Source organism: Cheilinus undulatus, linkage group 10 (assembly GCF_018320785.1).
Source record: "Cheilinus undulatus linkage group 10, ASM1832078v1, whole genome shotgun sequence".
NCBI lineage: Eukaryota > Metazoa > Chordata > Actinopteri > Labriformes > Labridae > Cheilinus > Cheilinus undulatus.
In genome coordinates, this window is record NC_054874.1 from 9,493,019 (window position 1) to 9,514,082 (window position 21,064).

A 21,064-nucleotide genomic window follows, 5' to 3' on the forward strand; every position below is an offset into this window, starting at 1 on the left:
ATGCAAAGAAGGAAGGGAGAGAGAGACGGAGAGAGGGAGGAGAGAGGGACAGCCCATTCTTACCCCCCCTCTTCTCCCCTCTGGCCCCCTGCACTGCCATCCTCCACTCTCCAAACCCCTCTCCCTGACCCCCCAGGATGCAAATTCCTGGTCTGCGGGCCAAATACCAAAATTCCAAATCTGTCCAAATCACAGGCGCAACAACTCACAGATTCACACACTTGCCCCCCCATCTTCTTACAAAATGCCCCCTCTCACTGGTCCCACAACACACCTGGTTTCATTTAAACTAAACCCCCACAAAAGCCCCAAGCTCTCCCTCCCTTTTCCCCACGTACCCCCCATGTATCTACACTTAACTCCCCTATCTTCTTTTTTTCCATAAAGCAGGCACTCTTCTTCAATCTAACATACAGAATATTTATAGCACCCAACTTTCTATGCTTACCTCCCCCATGTTTTCCCTTTCCCCCCCCAATGAAGTTCCATGAAGCGACTAAAGCCCTCGCTTCGGTCCAATCTGACATGCAGGATATTTATAGCTGGGGAGAGAAGTTAATGGAATGTGGACAAAAATTAGAGAGTGGAAGACTGAGCGAGAGAGAGAGCTTTTGGAAAATGTGTCAGCTTTTTTTCGCCGAATACAGCAGCAGCACATCAGGAGAAAATAAACTACCATCATAAGTCTTGACCTGCGGAACATCTCTGTTGCCCTCTGTTTGTATGTGACTAATGCATTATTACTCCACGTGGAATCACTTCCCCTCTATTTCTCTTGCAAAACCTGCACTCGGTTATGTTGCAAACCGGTTAGGATGTTGCTTAACTCACGCAATCCTTTATTAGTTTAAGGCTGACTCAACTAAATGTCAAACATTTAGGTCATCCTCCCCATGACAATAAAAGCTTCCTCAGAATTAAACCAGCAGTTCTATAATTCAGGTTTCATTCCAAGGTATAGCTTCCATGACATAATTCCTGCGTTAAATTTTGCAACTGTATATTCTACTACATTTGAGACTGGCAATCATGCTATTTTTAAAACTATGGAAGCAATAACTGTATAATTCTGGAGTTTGGCTCCAGTGTTTGTGTTTAAAGCCTTTTCTTAGCCTCAGATTGTTTATCTATCCCGTCTTTCTGGGTGGTGGCAGAGATGGCAGCTGTCATTACGGGGGATGTTGTTAAAAATCACACTGACGACCCCCTGGCTGGACCAACTGTGCCCTGCTGGTTCTTCTCTTTCCCATGACCACACACAGACGCCCTGGTTCATTACACAAGGCCTTCCTAATTTTCTGATTGCTGTATTTCTGAAATAAGCAGGTCTTAAGCTGAAGCACTCTGCTCCTCAAGTCTGATTTATATCTTATGTCTTTGCCTCTAATCCAAGAGCAGCACTAAAAGATCACTAAATTCAGTCCCTGATATGGGGGAAGGATAAAGCTCTTCCAGAAAACCTAAAACAGATTAGACAGGTATTTAAATGGACATAAAACAAAATGGCATTTTGATGTAAATATCTTAATTTTATTTACAGACCAAATATACAGACATGATGGGGACACTAGGGGTGCAAACAGGGAAGCTGAGAGTAACAACTGAGAAGCAGAATTAATCCCTGCTGTACAAACAAATTCGGGAAAGCACAAACCGAAAGGCTAAGATAAGCGGGGGAAAGAAGATGGAGCGAGCCACGGACGAAAAACGCTTCAGTCGTGATACATTTTGAAGATACAGCTTTTGATGACGCCCATGTATCTGTCCCACACAACCTGATGTCTGAGGGGCAGAAAAGCAGACAGAAAGAGAGCAAACTGTGAGTAAACTGTGCACAGAGGTGCAGTAAGAGCCATGACAAACTGTAATTGTGAAATCTGGGTGAAGAGCGTAAATGAGGCAATCTTTGTCCGCTCAGAGTAATGAGGGGGGTCTATGTTTCTTTTTATGAATATCTCTTTGTTAAGCATGTAGTGGTGCAGGGCTGTGTAAACCCTTAACGACATTCCTGAGTGTTTGCATGAGAAACAAGGTAACTACAGTTTAAGAAATCAGAGCCGAGATAGGGTGACACCCACTGGCAGAACAAGGACGTCAATATAAAGGAGAATTACAACTTTATGCTTCAGCACTGTTTAACGTCTGCCAAAGTGAGCATCATTATTCAATTATAACTCCCCAAGCACTCTATAAAATCATGTCTATTTTTAGCAAATGTTGCCCCACTTCGGAATTAAAGCACCGGTGCCAAATACTGCCTGTTTAGCTCTACAATAAAAGCACAATTTACTCACTTGAAAGTGTCGAGTATGTGTGCAGAGTTGGTATAGTGAGTGAGGTAGAGCCTCATGTCCGCAGCTGTCCATCTGTCTGAGCGACACGGCTCAATAAACTGGGGGAGAAAAGTGGGGGTTGTGGGGGGAATTGTTACATCACACTCTTAAAGGAAGACTACGTTTTTTCTTGTCCACTTGAACGATTACTTTTCCTTAGAATTTCTCAGAAATACGCACCTTCTCCACGAGGTCAATGAAGAAATCTCTGACGTCTTTTGTATTTGTTAGCTTTGTGGCAATGTTGACGAGGCCTCTAGAAAGATTCTGCCAAAATTAAAAGAAGAATTACACTTAAAAAGGTCCAAATCTCTTCAGTGTATACCTCTATTTTTGACAGTCATATTTTGTGGTTTTAGATAAGACAGTATCTCAACTTATTTGGAATAAGAAAAATCCATGAATTTGAAAAAGTGTCTTGCAGAGAGATTGAAAACATGGGGAGCTATCCTTTCCTACCTTTCAGTATTATTATTGGGCCCCTAACATACAGTATGCGTTATGTTATACTGGGTTAAATCACCAAGTGATAATGGTCCCAAATGCCTACAACTGGAGACCCTGTCTTGAGCAACTGCCTCACTACATGCTCTGCTTTGTTCTGGGTTTCCACTACCTGGATCTATTATCACATACACAGAGAATCTAGTTGTCAAACATATCTTGAAGGTGTGTGCACAGTTCAAACAAACTTTTCACTTAACGATTTATCAATAAACGCCCCTATAGAAAGAAACAACATGTTTAAACCCTCCATTATAGATGGATCTTTCAGTACCCGGATGGTTTTGCGAAATTAAAAGACTTGTATCTTGACCAAAATTTTGCCTCATTAGGGCAGCTTTGGTTAAAATTAGGGCTGTGAAAAGATTAAAAACTTTAATCGCAATTAATCCCAGAACTTTGGGAGTTAATCAAGATTAATCAAGTAATTTTTATGTATTGCAGGGAAGGTTAACATTTGCTTTGATTATAAAAAAAAATCCTAACCTTTCACTTCAGAAGATCCTGAGCATTAGATTTAGGGTGTAGTGTGGGTGTGAGGTTTCTCACCTTGAAATTAGCCTCCATCTCATTAAAAGCTTTAGTCTTTCCTCTGAGAGCTGTACATACCAGACTGAACAGAGGATAAAGTGGAGAAGGAGGAATTATAAAAACAGACAGCAGGGAAATTGTATTAATTAAAAATCAGCATGTTTCTCAGTAGTCAGCTAAATGTGTAGGATTCTCTGTGTAATTTTGTTACCTTTTGTGCTGATCCAGCAGATCTTTGTCAGCGATTAAAATCTTCAGCTCCTTCAGTTCCTGTAAAAACTCTTTATCCAGATCCACGTCCATGTCCTCAACCATGTTATCTTCAAAGTTAGAAACACGCAAATCAGTGAAAAACATTTTTCTTGCTTTTTACTATTTTCCCTTCTTATTCTATCTCCCACAATTAATCTAGTATTATGTCATTACCAAGACTCTGCCCAAAACATGACCATTTTACACTTTGATATTCAGTTGCATACATCTTTAGTCTAATGAGGATCTGAAAAACCTGAAGGACCTCTGGTGGTTAGTGAGTTCCACTGAAGGGGGCACTGCTCCAAATGTTCCTTCTACATAATAACCAACTCAGATAGCATGCCTCTTGATCTTTTGTAGAAGGTTCTTAGATGTTGTTCCACACTTTCCCTTTATTCAAATATTTTTGTTCCCCTCAGATTATGTAACACTGTTTTATCACTGCACTAGCTTCAAAGACAAATTAAGATGGTTCCAGCTGATTAATATGTCTGTTACATAAATGATTTAAAAAGCTACACGTGACCCTTAAAACAAGAGAAAACGGCCAAAACAAACAGTGTGAACGGCTCACCAACAGCCCCCACAGTCCAGTTGTTGATAAGCTGCCCAGCACAAAAAGCAAAGTCCTGGAAAGTGAGATACTGCAGCTTTCTTTTCCCCGTCTCGAAGCGATTGTTGGCAAAGAAAACAATGGCTGCATAATCCCTGAAACAAGATAAGAAGGGATCAAAGCAGTTCACTAAAAAATAATTAAAGCACTGAGACACAAGGTTTTTTTTTTTTTTACTGGTTTGAATGTCCCTAATACCAGCCTTATGTGTCTGCTTCTTTGTAAAGAGAAAGCTAACAATAGAAATTAATAAAGTGACTGACAAAACTCCAAAGAATCAAAAGATGTGAAGCAATACAAATGCTTAGTAAAATCAACTGTAGGCAGGAAAGCTTGTGATTGGTGCCGCTCACTGGGTCTGTTCCTTTTTGCTTAGAAAGTTTCCTTTACTGATGGAAATGACCCAGAATTATCTGAATGTCAGTCATGATTCTCTAAATGCTTCCTTTACTGTCTCCTTAGCAGAAGATGTACTGGACCATCCTCTACCAAGGGAGAGAAGAAGAGATGGCCCACCATTCTTTGCGTCAGCCTTATTCAAAGTGACACATTTCTTGAGTGTTCATGAAAACAAGCCATCAATGCGACTGTAGTAATGTCATCTTCACTCAATATAAGAACATTTTGATGACACTCCTGATTTATTTGGATAAATACAAGAGGAGAGGAGGAGCCAGTTATTGACATGTTTTTGCTAATGCATCAGTATTAACTTAAAAGCTAAGCAATACATTACTTCAAATTTTTGGTAAAATTGAGAAAAACAGAAGCCAAATCTTGTGTAATTAGCTGAGGTGTATGGGGAAGACTGCATGTCAGTCACATGTGTTTACATGGCACAAAAGATTTAGAGAAGGCAGAGAGGATGTACAAGATGATAAACGTTCTGGCGACCCATGCACATCAAAAACTTCTGACAACCTTCAAAAAATTGAACAAAATGATCAGCGGCTCAATGTAAGAATGATAACAGAAATGGTCTCCACTGATAAAGACAGTTCAGCAAATTCTGCATGAAAATTTGAATATCTGAACATGACAAATGTGTGCTAAAGATGTTCCAAAATGTCTGACTCTTAAACAAAAGAAAAAATGCATACAAATATGTGGAGACACTTTGGAACAAATTGAAAAAACCCAAACATTTTTAGGAGTGATTACATGCGATGAAACTTTGATGTACCTATACAATCCTGAGACAAAACGTCAGTCAGTGCATTGGAAAACACCACCATCACCAAGGATGAAGACAAAGCAGGTCCAAATTCAAGGCCATGTTAATTGTTTTCTTTGACATTAAGGATATCATTTACGAGGAGTGGGATCCAGAAGGGTCAACGGTGAATAAACACTATTACAAACAGGTTCTAGAAATACTGAGACCACAATTATGGAAAACTGGTTTCCTTTTTCATCAAGACAACGCTCCAGTAAAGCAGTATCTGGCCCCAAGAACAAATCAAAGTCCTTGATCTCCCTCCCTATTCACCTGATCTATCACCGTGTGACTGTTTCTTTTTTCCTAAGATCAGATCTGTGCTCAAAGGAACACGTTTTGAGTCTGTGTCAGACGTTCAGAGAAGAATGACAGAGGTTCTGAGACAACTGACTGAAGAAGACCTACTGCTTTGATCAGTGAAAGACCTGAATGCAGCGGTTTGTGGATGCAGAAGGGAAGTACAGTGAAGTAGAAAGACATTAAAAGTGTTTATGTTCAATAAAACTGTATTACAGCATTAGTCTCATCTAACTGTGATGCTTTTCATCAAGGTCAAGGAAAAGTGTACAGAAAAGGATGTAGGAAGTAATATTTTGGACTTCTGAAACAAGCCCACAATTACCTTGCAAGCTTGTCAGAGAGCAGAAAATGCTGACGTATGTTCTCCACCAGGGGTCCCTTCAGCTCTTCCACCACTTTGAAAACCCGTTTGAAGTTATCAAACTGAAACCAGACAGATGGAACAACTGTTAAGCTTTTACTTACATAAAAGGAATAAAATCTGAATGTCCATGCCTAGAAAGTGTTAACTTTTAAACACAAAGTAAGATAGGGATCAGGAACAAATACATGTGATTTAGCTATGAAAGGTAGTATTTTAGAAGTGTTAATGAAGACCATTGTAGTGTTTAGAATGCATTTACCTGCCGTCTACAGCTCTTCAGAGTCACACCTGTCTTGGCGCTGATATCGTCCAAGTCTTTCTTGGTTCCTTTGGAGAGTTTCTTTCCCAGGACCTCACGGACAAAGGCATCATCAAAGGCATAGTATCTGAATACAGAATCAAAGAGGAAATTTCACAAGGTAAGTTGTTTATTTTACTCTTAATATGAAGTGAGATGTAGAGGGTTCATAGCAAGATCAGCTTTCTTATCATTGGGAGTGCAGGGACAGCTTGTGAAAGACAGTCAGGAATGTGTCAGATGAAGCTGTTAAATGCAGTCCATGAGGAGGGATAATGCTAGTTGGGGGTCAAAATAAAAGCAGCGGAAAACCATTCATCTCTGTTGTCTTTCTAAGCTCTTACTTCAGACTTTCCACTGTTTTTTTTATTTTCTCTCCTGTTCTCTTTGCAATTCCTATGTGTGTGCGATGCTGGCACCAGGAAATGTTTTGTTTCATTCGTGGGGACCATCGGGGGCTATGGGCTGAGGAAGGTAGTGACGGCCTTGTCACTGCCTGAAGCTCCCATGTACACAGCCTGGGTCTGTTGAAGATGGCAATACTGTACTGATAAAGAGAGCCAAGACGGAAGAAGACGACCCTGAGGCACTAGAGGTGTTGTACAACCAACTGGACAAAATACTGGTGATTTCGGACAACTGGAGATGTCCTTGCTCTTTGGTCTACAAAGGTGAGTTACAAGGTTTTACAGTACAGTATACAGAATCACTGCTGTCACACTGGCATGTGCAGGGTTTAGGTCTGTTGAAGGTGGCGATGCTGTGGCAGCCCAATTAATCTCCCTTTTTTGGTTGCATTTTGAAACTCCACTATTTTACATGTCAAATTGTTTTTTGTTACATTTTGGATTTTTGTACTATCTTAGACTGAAGGTAACTGACTTTCTCTTTGGATAAACACCTGCTCTCATTTTGAAAGAAACAAGGAACTTCAGGAAGATTGAATATTATGACGTGAACTTCAGAAAAATGAATTTGTTATGGATTGAAAGGGAAATACAGTAACAGTAAAAAGGTTAATAACACAAGGTGCAGATGACTGTGGATTTGTCCACTGAGTTGTTTGTGAATTTTTTAGAGAGAAATGAGACATTAGGGAGCAGTGGTGGGCTTATTTTACATCACTATGGCTGCAGGGAGGCATTGTTATACCTTGACCAAAGTGTCCTGAAAAGGACAATAAAGCATGTCACCAAAGTTTAACCCCTTAAAGCCTGTTGTATCATATTTGATACAAACTTTTATCAGTTACCAAAAACACCTAATGAATGAAATGAGATTTAAAAATATATATATGTTAAATTTATGGAATTTTTTTTATTTTATTTTATTTCATTGGAAAGTTAAATAAATATTTCCGTTCCAAAAAATGAGAATTTTCTGGCTATAATTTGTGTTTTCAGGCTTTAATAGGTTAAAAGACAACAAATACCTTACTTATGGACCTCAACTGCATCACAATTAGAGCATTAATGCTGACAGTTCAAGTTCAAACTAATCTGCATGCCACTGTAATATCTTCAAAGAATTCTTAGATTAAACAGGAAGTACATTCAAAATACTAAAAATGCATAGGATAGCTGAAGCACTTTTAATGAGCATGTCATCACATTACCTCTCTATGAGGATGGCTTGTCGATGAGGTGTGATCTGGAACAGAAGCTGATTAGCCAGTTTTGCCGGACTGTGCAGCAGACGCTCACACATCTGGAACGTCCTGTACTGGTCCATAGTGTCGCTCAGCAGAACGTCTGCACTCGCCTCACACTCCTCCATTATCCCTCCTTCCATTCGTACTTTCACCGCATCGTTCACTGGTGGATAAACAAATATGTTTTACAGCAGTTCAGTATCGGCCTAAGTGTTTGTTATTTAAACCATCCCACACGGATGCTGATGGTTAACAATTTCGTGGCATGTAATACATCAAAGGGGACATATTTTACCCTTTTAAGACAAGTTCATATTGGTCTCAGAGGTCCCCAAAACATGCCTGTGAAGTTTGTGGCCAGTATTAGATTTCTGCATGTCTAAAAACCCCTTTGTTTCAGCCCTGCTCAGAACGAGCCATTTCTGTGTCTGTGGCTTTAAATGTTAATGAGCTCTCTGACTCCGCCCCCTGAGGAAATGGATGTGACACTCCTGATGTTACAGACACTTTTATCCAAAGTTTAGGACCTGACTGAGATTTGAACCATTGATCTCCTGACTTTAGTCAGCAGGGTAACCCACTGAGCTATCCAGCATCTCAGCTGGTAGCTGAGAGGATCAGTAGAGGAGGACGGTACTTTCCTCCAGCTGGGGGATGGCCAACCAAACCTGGGGGCGGGTGCTTACTCCCCATGTGAGGTCACTAGTGTAGAATCTGAGAACGGCTTGTTTCAGCACACATTTTCTGAAAGGTGGAGAAAAAGAAGGGGGAAGGGAATGGATTTTTCTGGTACTTGAGGGGATTGTGGACAGGCTAGGGGCACATATTTTTGCTAGATAAGCCTCAAAAAGTGATTTTTGCATAAAACATCCCCTTTAAGAAAAAATATCACTTTATTGTAAAAAAAAAAACTGAGGTAAAAATACAAGTACTTGTGAAGACAGTGGCAAAATAACCAAATACATTTTGGGCATAAATTAGAAGACCAAAAGAACAGGACAAAACAAAAAAAGAAAACATATGTCCATCACACAGAAAAGAAAAAAAGACTGAGAGAAAGGAGGAATAAGAAGAAGGAAGTGCAAATTTTCTTTGGTAGGAATAAGTAAGACATGGGGGTGAGGGGTGTTCAACTATGAATCCCGTAAATGTGTTGGTGTTTATGACCGTGACTTGGATGCCATGTATTAATACCAAAGGGAGTATGCAACAATGTTTATTTTAAAGGTTCACAGAGTTCCTCACGTACAGTTGAAACCAGAAGTTTACATATACTATATAAAAAGGCACATAAACTTTTTTTTCTCACCGTCTAACATTAAATCAGATTAAAACTTTTCTGTTTTTGGTCAATTAGGATTACCAAAATTATTTCTATTTGCTAAATGCCAGAATAATGAGAGAGATAATTTTTTAGACATTTTTTAATTATTTTCTTGAGAGTCAGAAGTTTACATACATTTCATTAGTAGCATTGGTAGCATTGCCTTTAAACTGTATGACCTGGGTCAAACGTTTTGGATATTCTTCCACAAGCTTCTCACAATAGTTTGCAGGAATTTTGGCCCATTCCTCTGGCAGAACTGGTGTAACTGAACCAAGTTTGTAGGCCGCCTTGCTCGCACATGCCTTTTCAGCTCTGCCCATAAATTTTCAGTGGGATTGAGATCAGGGCTTTGTGATGGCCACTCCAAAACATTGACTTTGTTATCCTTAAGCCACTTTGTAACCAGTTTGGCAGTATGCTTAGGGTCATTGTCCATTTGGAAAATCCATTTGCGCCCAAGCTTTAACTTCCTGGCTGATATCCTGAGATGTTGCTTCAGTATTTCCACATAATGTTCTTTCCTCATGATGCCATCTATTTTGTGAAGTGCACCAGTCCCTCCTGCAGCAAAACAACCCCACAACATGATGCTGCCACCCCCATGTTTCATAGTTGGGATGGTGTTCTCAGGCTTGCAAGCTTCCCCCTTTTTTCTCCAAATGTAACGATGGTCATTATGGCCAAAATGTTCTATTTTAGATTCGTCAGACCACAGAACATGTTTCCAAAAATTAAGGTCTTTGTCCCTGTGTGCATTTGCAAACTGTAATCTGGCTTTTTATGTTTCTTTTGGGGTAATGGCTTCTTCCTGGGAGAGTGGCCTTTCAGCCCATGTCGGTACAGGACTCGTTTGACTGTTGATAATGACACACTCTTACCAGCTTCAGCCAGCATCTTCACAAGGTCTTTTGCTTTTGTTCTTGGGTTGAGATGCACTTTTTGGACCAAAGCATGTTCATCTCTGGGACACAGAACCCATCTCCTTCCTGAGCGGTATGATGGCTGGACATTACCATAGTGTTTATACTTGCGTATAATTGTTTGAACAGATAAACGTGGCACCTTCAGGCATCTGGAAATTGCACCCAAGGATGAACCAGACTTGTGCAAGTCCACAATTCTCTTCCTGATATCTTGGCTGATTTCTTTTGATTTTCCCACGATGTTACACAAAGAAGCAGTGTGTTTCAGGTGTGCCTTAAAATACATCCACAGGTGTGCCTCTAATTAACTCACATGTTGTCAATAAACCTATCAGAGGCTTCCAAAGACATGACATCATCATCTGGGCTTTCCCAAATTGTTTAAAGGCATAGTAATCTTAGTGTATGTAAACTTATGACTCTCAAGAAAATAATAAAAAAATGTCTAAAAAATTATCTCTCTCATTGTTCTGGCATTTAGCAAATAGAAATAATTTTGGTAACCCTATTGACCAAAAACAGGAAAAGTTTAATCTGATTTAATGTTAGACGGTGAGAAAAAAAAAGTTTATGTGCATTTTTATATAGTGTATGTAAACTTCTGGTTTCAACTGTATCTTACTGTGTGGAACTGTGGGCATCTACCTTCAAAACAATTACAAATTCAATCATAATAATGCAAAAATGAGCCATGTGTATTATCAATAAGGCAGATTATTATACACAGGTCCACTTTTTTCTGAAATTCCATGTTTCACTGCTAAATAATGCGAATAATGTTCAGACTATAATCAAAGACACTTGTAGACTCAGTACAGAAGTTCTTTTTGAATCAGGTGAGTTGATATGATATTGAGAGATATTTGTAAATTCTACAAAGAGGTAAAATAATGTCTGAAAAGGAGATGTATTTCTACTGTTGGGAGTGAGACAATCGAATGATGTTAGCATAGATTTAAAAGTAGGTAATAAACCTTTTTTCTCTAATCAAGAAAATGAGTTAGCTAGCTAGTTTTTGGGCTTACAACTGTTACTGATTTATCAATTAATTTTTGTTCACTCTCCTGGTAGCTGCTAGCCTAACTTGAGAAGAATGTAGGATAGACTTTTATGAGAAGTTTGCTTTTGCCCCTGCCTTTTTTGTCACTACACAATTAGTGGCTATTGACTTTGTTTAAACTGTCAATAATGTGCACAATTTTTTGGGCTTTGCATGAAGGATGAGGTGTAGATCACCAGACTGAGAGACACTGCAGTGGACTGTGTTTATCGTACAGCTGTATAGGACTAACTGATTATGGTAAAGCTCATAATCATGATAATTTTGTTTGTTATTGAGATCATGATTATGATATTAAATATGATCACTCGCTGATTTTTCTTTTTTTTCATCAATAACACTTAAACATTCTTTGCACTAACATTCAAAATAATTTTGAAAAACAAGCAATGACTTGAAACGAATAAGTGAAAATAATATAAATGGATAAGAATAATAACATTTCATTTCAATGCATAAAAAATATGTTGACTGTGTTTAGAGGTAGTGGATGTACTTTTATGGCAAAAAAAAGTCACAATAAAGACTAACACTTTTAGCACAAAATGCAGCACAATACTTGTTTACTTTCTATGATCTCTTTTTCATTATCATGGGAAGATAAAAATATAACTGTAATTGAAACTCAATTAATTGCCCAGCACAGCAGCAGTAGAACCCACATCATGTGCATTTTTGCCCAGTTACTGAATGAATGAATGAATGGGTGAATTAATAACTTTAAGGTCTCTGTGTGTGAAAATATTCCTGTATTTAACCTCACATCTTGTTATTAACAATAATGCCTACTACTTATTGCGCATGTGTAACATAGAGACCCATGGTTACACGGTGTGGCAAATACCTGTGTATCCATCCAGCCAGAGCTGATAAACCTCTTCATCCATGATAGTGGTGTTACCCACAAAAACATCCAGCTCTACTGCCATCTGCGGGGAATCAAAGACCAAAAGTGTAAACGCACGTGAGTGTAGAGCATTTTGACTAATCAAGAAGCATCATCAATCACGTATCAGATTAGATAAACATTAAGAGTACTACCTTATATACACTCTACCTTGTTTTGAGTGTGGTCCGAACCAATTACAAACACCAACCTACGACAATGCCCCAACGGAGAAGTTTACAAAAACAAGGTGAGCTCCGGTTTTCTTCCCATTGCGTCCTAATTAGCTGACTTCCTCCATTAAAGGTTAGCCTTTTTGGCTAACTACGTCTCAAAGTCAGCTGCGTCAGCCGAGAAAAATAAAGAAAAAAAAACACAATTAAAACGTCAGTTAAGACGAAGCATACACGACTGCAAAACTAAGCTTTCAGCTAAGGTTATTTTATAAATTTAAACCTACCAAACGGTCGCTTCACTATATTATTGCGGTGTGTGCATAGTGTCAACAACAGCAGCCACGGTACAAGAACTTCCGGGTTTGTTACGTCATCGGAAAAGCCGTCACTCGTCCCGCTCGTTGAATTAAATTCCGCTTACATAAACTCAACAAAAAACGTCCCTTTCCCAATAATGCTCCGATCAAAATACACATTCTTCCGATATTTCCCTTATTTGGAAAGTTTATCTTGATCATGTTTATATTGCTTGGGTTTTCCGAACTGTTTTTAAAACAGAAATGTGTACACTGGGCATTAACTAAAATGTTCAAAATAAAGATTAATTTTTATTCATGTTTTTATTATTATCATTATTAGTAGTAGTAGTTCTAGTATTAGTAGTACTACTAAAAGTAATAGTATTAAATCATTCGTATTATATTATCAATAGTATTCGTATTATAATTATAATGGATATTATTTATTATTATTATACTTAAAATGAATATTATAATTATTATATTATTATTATAATTATTATTATTATTATTTTCGTTATTATTGTTATTACTACTATTGTTATTAGTGTTGTTGTAGCTGGTCATAGAAGTGATAGTGACCACATCGTATTCATCAACATCATTTTTTAATATATATTGTTATAAATAATAATATTCAAAAAATAACCCTGCTGTAGCTGGCTGTAGAGGTAATATTTGTTATCAATGTTACTGCCATCATTTTTATCACTACTGATCACAGAAGCAGGGGTGGAGAGTAACTAATTACATTTACTTAGATTAATGCTACTACTTGAATAAGTTATAACCAGAGTGACTGTATGACTGTACTTACACTTGAGTACAATATGCTTGTACTTTTTCCACCTCTGTTGACTACAAAATAGCACATTGCGAGAGAACTGATCCACATCACATCCATAAGCAGCTGTTATACACAACAAAAAACTGGAGTGTTGATATCTCAGGGTTAAACATTTAAGAGTTGATTTAACTCTCAGAGTGTCATTTCAACTCCAGTCTGGGTAACATGGTCTTCAGTGTTGGAGTTGTTTGACAGTGTTTATCCACCAGTGTTAGCTCATCTCTGTAAAGAGTCGATCTAAGCTCTGCCCACTACTGTTTCAAATCTGGGGGGATGCATGGGTAGAGTTCCCATCATCCCCTTGAGCAGAGTGTTTAGATGTGTTTGGATGCTGCCTGTTGTACAGTGATCCCTTTTGATTGTTGCTGTTTTCAATGTGACACATTTGCCCCATGAGTGAAGTTATCCACTGAGTTAGAGCTTCTGCCTGTAACTTTAGGTGATCCTAAGCACGTATAGTGGGTATTCTTCATAATGCACTGCCTTTCTATGAGGTTGACCCTCTGCTTTGTTCTTGCCCTAAGAGACCGACCCTGCCACAGATTTTGAAAAGTTACTGTCATAGCTCTGTCATATTGTAATCACTTTCAAAAGTGTAGTTTGACTATATGTAGTGTGGACCAATATAGAGACTTTAAAAATGGTAAATTCAATATATTTGTTTAATTCACACTGTCAATTTTACAGTGCATTTACTTTATTCTAGAGGTGTAACTTTACCTTAACAACCTGGTTGGAGATCTATTCTCTCGTTCTTGCAAATGAGAAAAGATTATCTTCTGCTTTTACTCAAGAAAATTTTTCCACCTCTGCTTGGAAGGCTAGCCTACACAACAGGAAACAAAGGAAGTACAGATAGGTATAATAATTTTCACAATTCAAGATAGAGTCTGTATAGACGTTCTGTGTGTTTCTGTAAATAGTTATATAATATTATCTCTGCAGCTAATATTCTTTCTTGTGTAATACCCCATTACCAACAGTGACATCACAATGCATTAAGTGAATAATAATCCCAACAGAGTAACAGGAAACTACTGTATGGACCCAAGTAGAGACTACTTACTCACCAAAAAAAAAAAAAAAAAAAATCCCATTTATTTGTTTATTTATTTATCTTTTTCTTTATCTATTTATTTATTTATGTGAGATTACCCCAAGACCATCAGACAAACGGTCCTATGAGGACTCAAATTCCAGCGGCTCACTTTGCCGCCAGGCTTCAGTCTACTCTTGATCTCTGCTCTTTCATTTGTGCTGTGTTGTTTCAAAACGTGTCAGATCAGGGATAGGCCTCCCCAAAGTAGTGCTTTGCCTGCTGCGTGTACACAATCTGCTCTCTTTTCCTGCGGCGATTAATCTGAATAAATCCTCGCAAATCCCTTCTCTTCACCCTCCCTTTCTGTGTTCCTACATGTGTCCTTCAAAATAACAACCTGACAGGAAAACCACTCAGTCAACGTGTCTTTTTTTTTGTGGGGATCTCTCGCAGCACATCAACACTCTCATTTCTAACCTCGTATGACACCCTGATTCCGTCCCCAGCTCCCCCTTGCACGGTTAACACCCTGCATTGTTCTGGCCTCAGTGAAACAATGGAGGTGGGACAGAGGGCGGAAGGATGTGGCTGAATGCCTCAGCATAAACCCATGGAAAAAAAAAGCCTGCAGTCACACGTTCCGCCAGAGATCTTTGAAAAGAAAAGGGTAAATCCATGAAGTCACTCATGCCTCAATTACATTGTACTGTACATTTTTAGTAAAGAAGGGAATAGGGCCTGTTGAAGTTTATCTCATATGGTCTTGGTTTTGGAGGATGTGTTCATTCAGACAAATCCCAAAGGAAGTGGCCTCATACACGCCATTTCCCTTTTAAATTCAGCGTATCCTTGTTATTCTAGTTTCATGTCAAAATAGGGTCAATATCTGTTATTAAATCCAAATGGGGGCGCACGAGATCCTCTATGAGAGAGCACATGGAGCAAATATTTATCCCCACGTCTTGTTGTTTTTATATTAAGATGAATGAAATTATTTGAATGGGTAAACAGGTCGACTAAAAGGTTTTCATTTCCAACCAAGCCATGTAGGCCTTTGGTATGTGAGGAGCCACTAGAAACCACAGAGGAAACCACAAATATTTTGTGATTACTATCTAACCTATGTATCAAGAGAGGAGCAGTTATAAAGAGGGGAACTTCCGGTGAGAATAAAAGCTGTGCCGTTGAAGAGCACGGCGGTGAAATTCTTCATCGATACAAAATTTTAAAAAATAATTCAAATAATTTAAAGCTAGAAATGTATTTTAGATATGACCATATACGCGTTAGAAAATTATACATTACAAAAAGTAATCTAACGTCTGCTTTTATTTTGAAGGTTGCGATGACTGTTTTATGCTAGTGTGTTAGCTAGCTAGCTAGCTTGATGCACAGCTCCGTGGACTGAGCCGTGAAAGTGTGGGAGGGAGGCAGACATTGTTGTGGTAACAGTCCAGACCAAGAGGATGAACGGAGAGGATGCACTCATATTGAGCGGATTGTGCGCGAATTTATTATTTTTCTAATCGAAATAATTATTTTCTCTTGATTAAAACGACAAAAGCTGCCGCTTTGAATGGACTCGTCACCGTGCTACCGCCGCTACACGGAGTTCATTCAGCCGAGAAGCACACACTGATGAGGCGATGCCAGCGACGTAAAAAACACAACATCTGCAGGGTGTGCATCCGAGGCTGCTGGATCAAACCTCTGTGGATCGACGGAGCCTTTTTACCGAGAGCACAGGGGGAGACGGGTGTTACCTTGAAGATCCAACAAAAGGAGGTAAAATAAGGACAGTTGTGTTGTTTGAGGCCTCTGAACGACACAGCCTGCTGCTGAGCGGATGACAGATTGACATTAACGGGGTGTGCAATGCATTCGCATCCACGACCTCATTAAGACGTTATCTACGGGAACAATCTGTGGTTTCAGCACAAAAAGAACTGAGGTGACTTTACTTTGAAGGCAGAGATCTAAATTAAGATAATACATGTTTGTGCAATGATTTGGCCTCCAGTGCTGTCGTGATTACACACATGACATCTGGAGCACACTGGATGCAGATGAAGACGAGGATGTGATGAAGACCCCGCACTGAAGCATCCATCTACATCTCAGCGCTTTTATTCTGTTCTCAGGTTTCCCCCAAAGGTGAAGGATTGTGGCAGAAGATGGGCAGCGAGGGTGAGGTCATAAATCGAGAGCTGTCAAAGATCTCAGACGAAGATTTGCTCGCGTGCTCCAAAGAGGAGCTGGTGAGCCTGCTGCGTAAAGAGGAGTCCGATAAAATATCAGCCCTCATCCAGCGAGGGCGCCTCATAAAAGAGGTAAATAAACAGCTGCAGGGACACCTCCTCGAAATCAGGGAACTGAAAGTGATCAATCAGCGCCTGCAGGAGGAGAACGTGGAGCTGAGGGACCTGTGCTGCTTCCTGGACGACGACAGGCTCAAAGTGAAAAAGCTGGCCCGGGAGTGGCAGCTGTTCGGGCACCATGCAGCCAAAGTGATGCGGGAGGACCTGGGCGGATACTTGAAGAAGCTCGCCGACCTGGAGCGTTTGCAGGACGGGCTTGTGAAGGAGAATCTGGACCTGAAGGAGCTGTGCCTGGTCCTGGAGGAGGAGTGTGTGAGCAGGAGTGACTCCAGCCCCGGGGGATCCACCGAGCTCAACCTGCCCTGCATGGTGGCCCGGGACCTGGGGGATGGGAGCTCCAGCACGGGCAGTGTGGGAAGCCCAGACCAGCTCCATCTGGTGTGCTCACCTGATGACTGATGGCAGGTTTATATCAGTAATTGGGGCTTCTTTGACTTGAATAAGAATCCTTTAGATCAGTTGAAGGAGTGACACTGAAGCTATTCCAGACTGTAATTAAAATGGTGCAAAAGCATAAGGGCCTTCTGGATGCTGCAAAGATGCGTGTGCCACCAGGTTTTGATTCTACTACTACAGACATTTTCAGAGACATTTCATAGATGTTTGCAAAATTATAATGTATCACAGTTTTAAAGTGTTTTTCTAATGATTCCTCAGTTTTTTTGGAATTTCTCCTTTTTAATTGGTCTGTTGTTGAAGAAAAAAATGGGACCAAAAAAGTGGGTCACATATATAAATTTATCTCATGCACTGGACTAGCCTACACTGGTAGACGCCTTTTTCTATTGCACTGGACAGCGTTATTATGGATCTTTAAAATCTTAGATCTAAAGATTCATTTCAATCCAGTTTGAGCCATATTTAGTCCACTGAAATCCAGCAGCACTGAAGTAGATATATATTAAAAAAGAAAACATGAGACTATTTGATATTTGCTTTTGCTAGATGCCCAATAAGGTATTATATTTTATGCACTCTCTTCCTCAGGACAGGATCGGAGTTGCCATACGTGCATGATTGTCACACTTTGTACAGGCCTGTGTTAAGCAGTCTGATGTGAGGCCCCTCAGGTTCACCGTGGGTGGGGCTGCTGGTGCATAACGCACATGTGCTACAGCCGGGGCAGAGCCAGCACACTCGTGAAGGTTTTGGATCAGTCGTAAATGAAAGATGTCCTCGGACCTCACTCAGAGCTGAACTCAGCGAGCTCTGTCACTTTTTTTAGGAAATTTAACTGGAAACTTTTTATCAAACTGGAAGGTCTACTAGTTTGAAAGATTTCTATTCAAACTGAGCTGTTTAAATTCACTTGTGTTATGTTTTTTGGCGTTGTTGAATTAGCGTATCACAGTTTGTTTAAAGCTGGCAATGGCTGGCTTTGTCTTCTGTAACTCATGCTATGTATTGACCCTGTGACATTAGGGATAATCATGACTTTGACCCCTCTTTATCTTGATTTATCTGTATTAACTAGCATTACTAACCAGTTCAGTTGAAACCATAGATGATGCACATGCATTAGTAAAGATTTATTTTGTCTTTAGCTGTTTCTTGGTGGGCTATGCTCGTAGTACATTGAAGAGCTTTAAATACAGTTGGTATGATGACACTCTGCTTTTTCCGACCTCTCTTTGCGTGTTTGACTTTGCAGAAAAAGCATTTACATTTACATGACACACAACGAAGGATTGATTTGTGCACTTGTTGTTTTTGACCTTCATGTCTGAATCGACTTTGCTTGATTGATATTCCCTTCTGTGATACAGGGTAGCTTTATGGACGTTCATCAGTTTTATTTTGGGACTCTGTTTGCACAGTCTGGAGAGCTGGAGAGGGCAGTAATGATTTTAGCCACTTAGTAAGGCATGGACTTTCTTTGATAGCAGCAGTCACTCACATTTTTTCCCCTTTATGCTCTCCAGCTGTCAATCTGACTCTTGTTCCATCTCTCTTGCCCCATTTTAGCCTTGCAGTATAATGCCCTCTGAGCCATGTGTGTGCCAGCTAGAGATTCACTTTCAGTGAAACACAGAAAACCCAGGATTCACAGTTTAGGGTCAAAGGGTGGTCATTAAAATGTTTCCTCTGCACGTAGAAAATATCAAATCCTTTAAATGAGTGGTTTTCAACTGCTGGATCAGGACCCGGACGTGGGTTGCAAGGCTATTTTCAGTGAGTTGTTAATGTGGTCCTGGAAAAATGAGACTTATGGCAAAAAATGAATTCTTCTCTATATGTTACTGCACTCAATTTTACTATGATAATTAGTACATTTTAGTAGTTTCTTTAGATCTACACTTATTTATCTTATTATTTTAGAAACAAAATGGTTTTTCATGATAATATGTCTCAAGATCTTAAAAAAAGCAACCACAATGTACCAGGGATGCACAATATTATCAGCATGATATTGTGGCAAATTGTCTTGGTAAAATGGTAATGGACTTCAGCTTGTGTAGTGCTTTTCTTTTCATCGTACAACTGAAAGTGCTTCTACACTGCAGGTCACACCTACCCATTCATATCCATTCACTCCACATTCACACACTGAAGCCAGATGTTGCTATGGAGAACCAATTGTTGCTAATACCATTCATACAACCATATATGTTTATACGCCAACAGGGGAAGCAGTGGGAGCCAATTGTGCAAATGTCTGAGCTGGGGATTGAACCCAAAGCCCTCCAAGACGACCGACTCTACCTACTGAGCCACGAAAGTTAATTATAGTATTAGCAGATTTGAATAAGATTGTGGACTTTTTGGAAGGGTCAACAGACCTACAGTTTGAATTGCCCTTCAGGGATTAATAAACTCGTCTGAATCTGAGAACTGTGCAGAGCCTTTAGGCATATTTGTGCCAAAAATTGAGTGTAAGCAACATGAGGGCACCATAAGAATGGCATGGGGTGCTTTCCACTTGGGTGGTAGGGTTGCCACCAGCCCCTGGTTGTGCTGTGGATGTCTCAAGGGCCTGAAAACCACCGGGGCTCTCTGGGCGTATTGCCACGGGAGAAAAGGCCTGGACAAAAGAGAGAGATCTCGCTGAGCATTAAAAAGTGTAGAGCTACATATTAGGCCCTGTGATGAATCCTTAGCACCCTACATGCCTAAAACTTATGCACATGACTGTCTATCAGTTGAAGTCTTTTACATTGTTCATTATCAGTCCTTTAATTCACAGGGTGTTTAAGGACTGAAGTTTTAGGTCCAAACTACATTTATGCATCAGTATCAATATTGGTATCAGCTAAAATGAATTTGGAAATATTGTCAAAAATCTAATGTGGTGCATCTCTAAAATTTACATGTAATTACAGGATAGTTGAGTAAATAAAACTTACTGTATGTATGCATGTCCTCCCAGGGCGTGTAAAATAATGTGCCTTATGGACAAATTTGTTTAGTTCTGTCTTTTATTTTTTGTTTCATCTAAGATCCAAAAACTGTGACATTTCTCACTAATACTGATGATGATAATACTCAGAAACAATAAGGGTTGTTAAGAGAAATTGCATTAATGGCGATTCAGTGCAATGACTTTAAAATCGCTATTAATCACTTGATTTATTCTTCCCTTCAACAGACTTTGTTTTAGCCACATCAGCGTCTCCCTGCAGCCACGGTGATGAAAAATAAGCCACCACTGCTCTTTAGTGTCTCATATCACTTAAAAAAACCTCACAGACAGCTCAGTGGAGTAGTCAAAAGTAAATTGCACCTTGTGATATCAACATTTACCTGTTTTACTGTTCACTTAATTTTTCTCAGTCCATTACAAGCTCCTTTCTCTGATGTTAAATTCAAGTTAAAGTCTTCAATCTACCTATGAAAGCAGCTCTGTATACAAACTGTAAGTCAATAACTGTTAGTTTAAGACAGTAGAAAATCAAAAATGACACAAAAACAGTCTTAAATGCAAAACCGTGGAATTTTAGAATGTGATTAAAAACGGTGTGATTAATTGCAATTAACCTCAGAAATCCTGAGATTAATAGCAATAAAACAATATTTTGACAGCCCTAATTTTTAGTTGTGGTTTTAGTAGATTAAATTTACAC

At 39.4% G+C, this 21,064-nt stretch overlaps 2 protein-coding genes across 4 annotated transcripts; one reads left to right on the forward strand and one right to left on the reverse strand.

Moving 5' to 3' along the window:
• Positions 1 to 1,508: 1,508 nt before the first annotated feature.
• On the reverse strand, positions 1,509 to 12,816 carry fibpa (fibroblast growth factor (acidic) intracellular binding protein a). 3 transcript variants are annotated; one of them, XM_041796843.1, is made up of 12 exons: positions 12,725 to 12,816; positions 12,436 to 12,605; positions 12,223 to 12,307; positions 8,033 to 8,231; positions 6,379 to 6,505; positions 6,078 to 6,178; positions 4,198 to 4,331; positions 3,580 to 3,688; positions 3,387 to 3,450; positions 2,514 to 2,600; positions 2,295 to 2,392; positions 1,509 to 1,782 (listed from the first exon to the last, which is right to left on the reverse strand). In XM_041796843.1, the coding sequence occupies exons 3-12, from the start codon at positions 12,305 to 12,307 to the stop codon at positions 1,713 to 1,715; spliced, it is 1,074 nt and encodes a 357-aa protein (XP_041652777.1). In that variant the 5' UTR covers positions 12,436 to 12,605; positions 12,725 to 12,816; the 3' UTR covers positions 1,509 to 1,712. The 3 variants fall into 3 exon arrangements, with proteins under 3 accessions (XP_041652777.1, XP_041652776.1, XP_041652778.1); XM_041796842.1 differs by having other exon boundaries at positions 12,436 to 12,799; XM_041796844.1 differs by having other exon boundaries at positions 12,420 to 12,799.
• Positions 12,817 to 16,045: 3,229 nt separating this feature from the next.
• ccdc85b (coiled-coil domain containing 85B) lies at positions 16,046 to 20,699 on the forward strand. Its single transcript, XM_041798302.1, has 2 exons — positions 16,046 to 16,576; positions 16,767 to 20,699. Exon 2 carries the CDS (start codon positions 16,800 to 16,802, stop codon positions 17,400 to 17,402), a length of 603 nt encoding a protein of 200 aa, XP_041654236.1. The 5' UTR covers positions 16,046 to 16,576; positions 16,767 to 16,799; the 3' UTR covers positions 17,403 to 20,699.
• The last annotated feature ends 365 nt before the right edge of the window (positions 20,700 to 21,064 follow it).

Coding starts and splice junctions, on each gene's coding strand:
- fibpa (XM_041796843.1), bottom strand. CDS start 12,307: ATGGCAGTAGAGCTGGATGTTTTTGTGGGTAACACCACTATCATGGAT. Junction 6,506..8,032: donor CAAGCCATCCTCATAGAGAG/GTAATGTGATGA, acceptor TTCTGTATTCAG/ATACTATGCCTTTGATGATG. Junction 3,689..4,197: donor CTGGACTGTGGGGGCTGTTG/GTGAGCCGTTCA, acceptor CTAACTTTGAAG/ATAACATGGTTGAGGACATG.
- ccdc85b (XM_041798302.1), top strand. CDS start 16,800: ATGGGCAGCGAGGGTGAGGTCATAAATCGAGAGCTGTCAAAGATCTCA.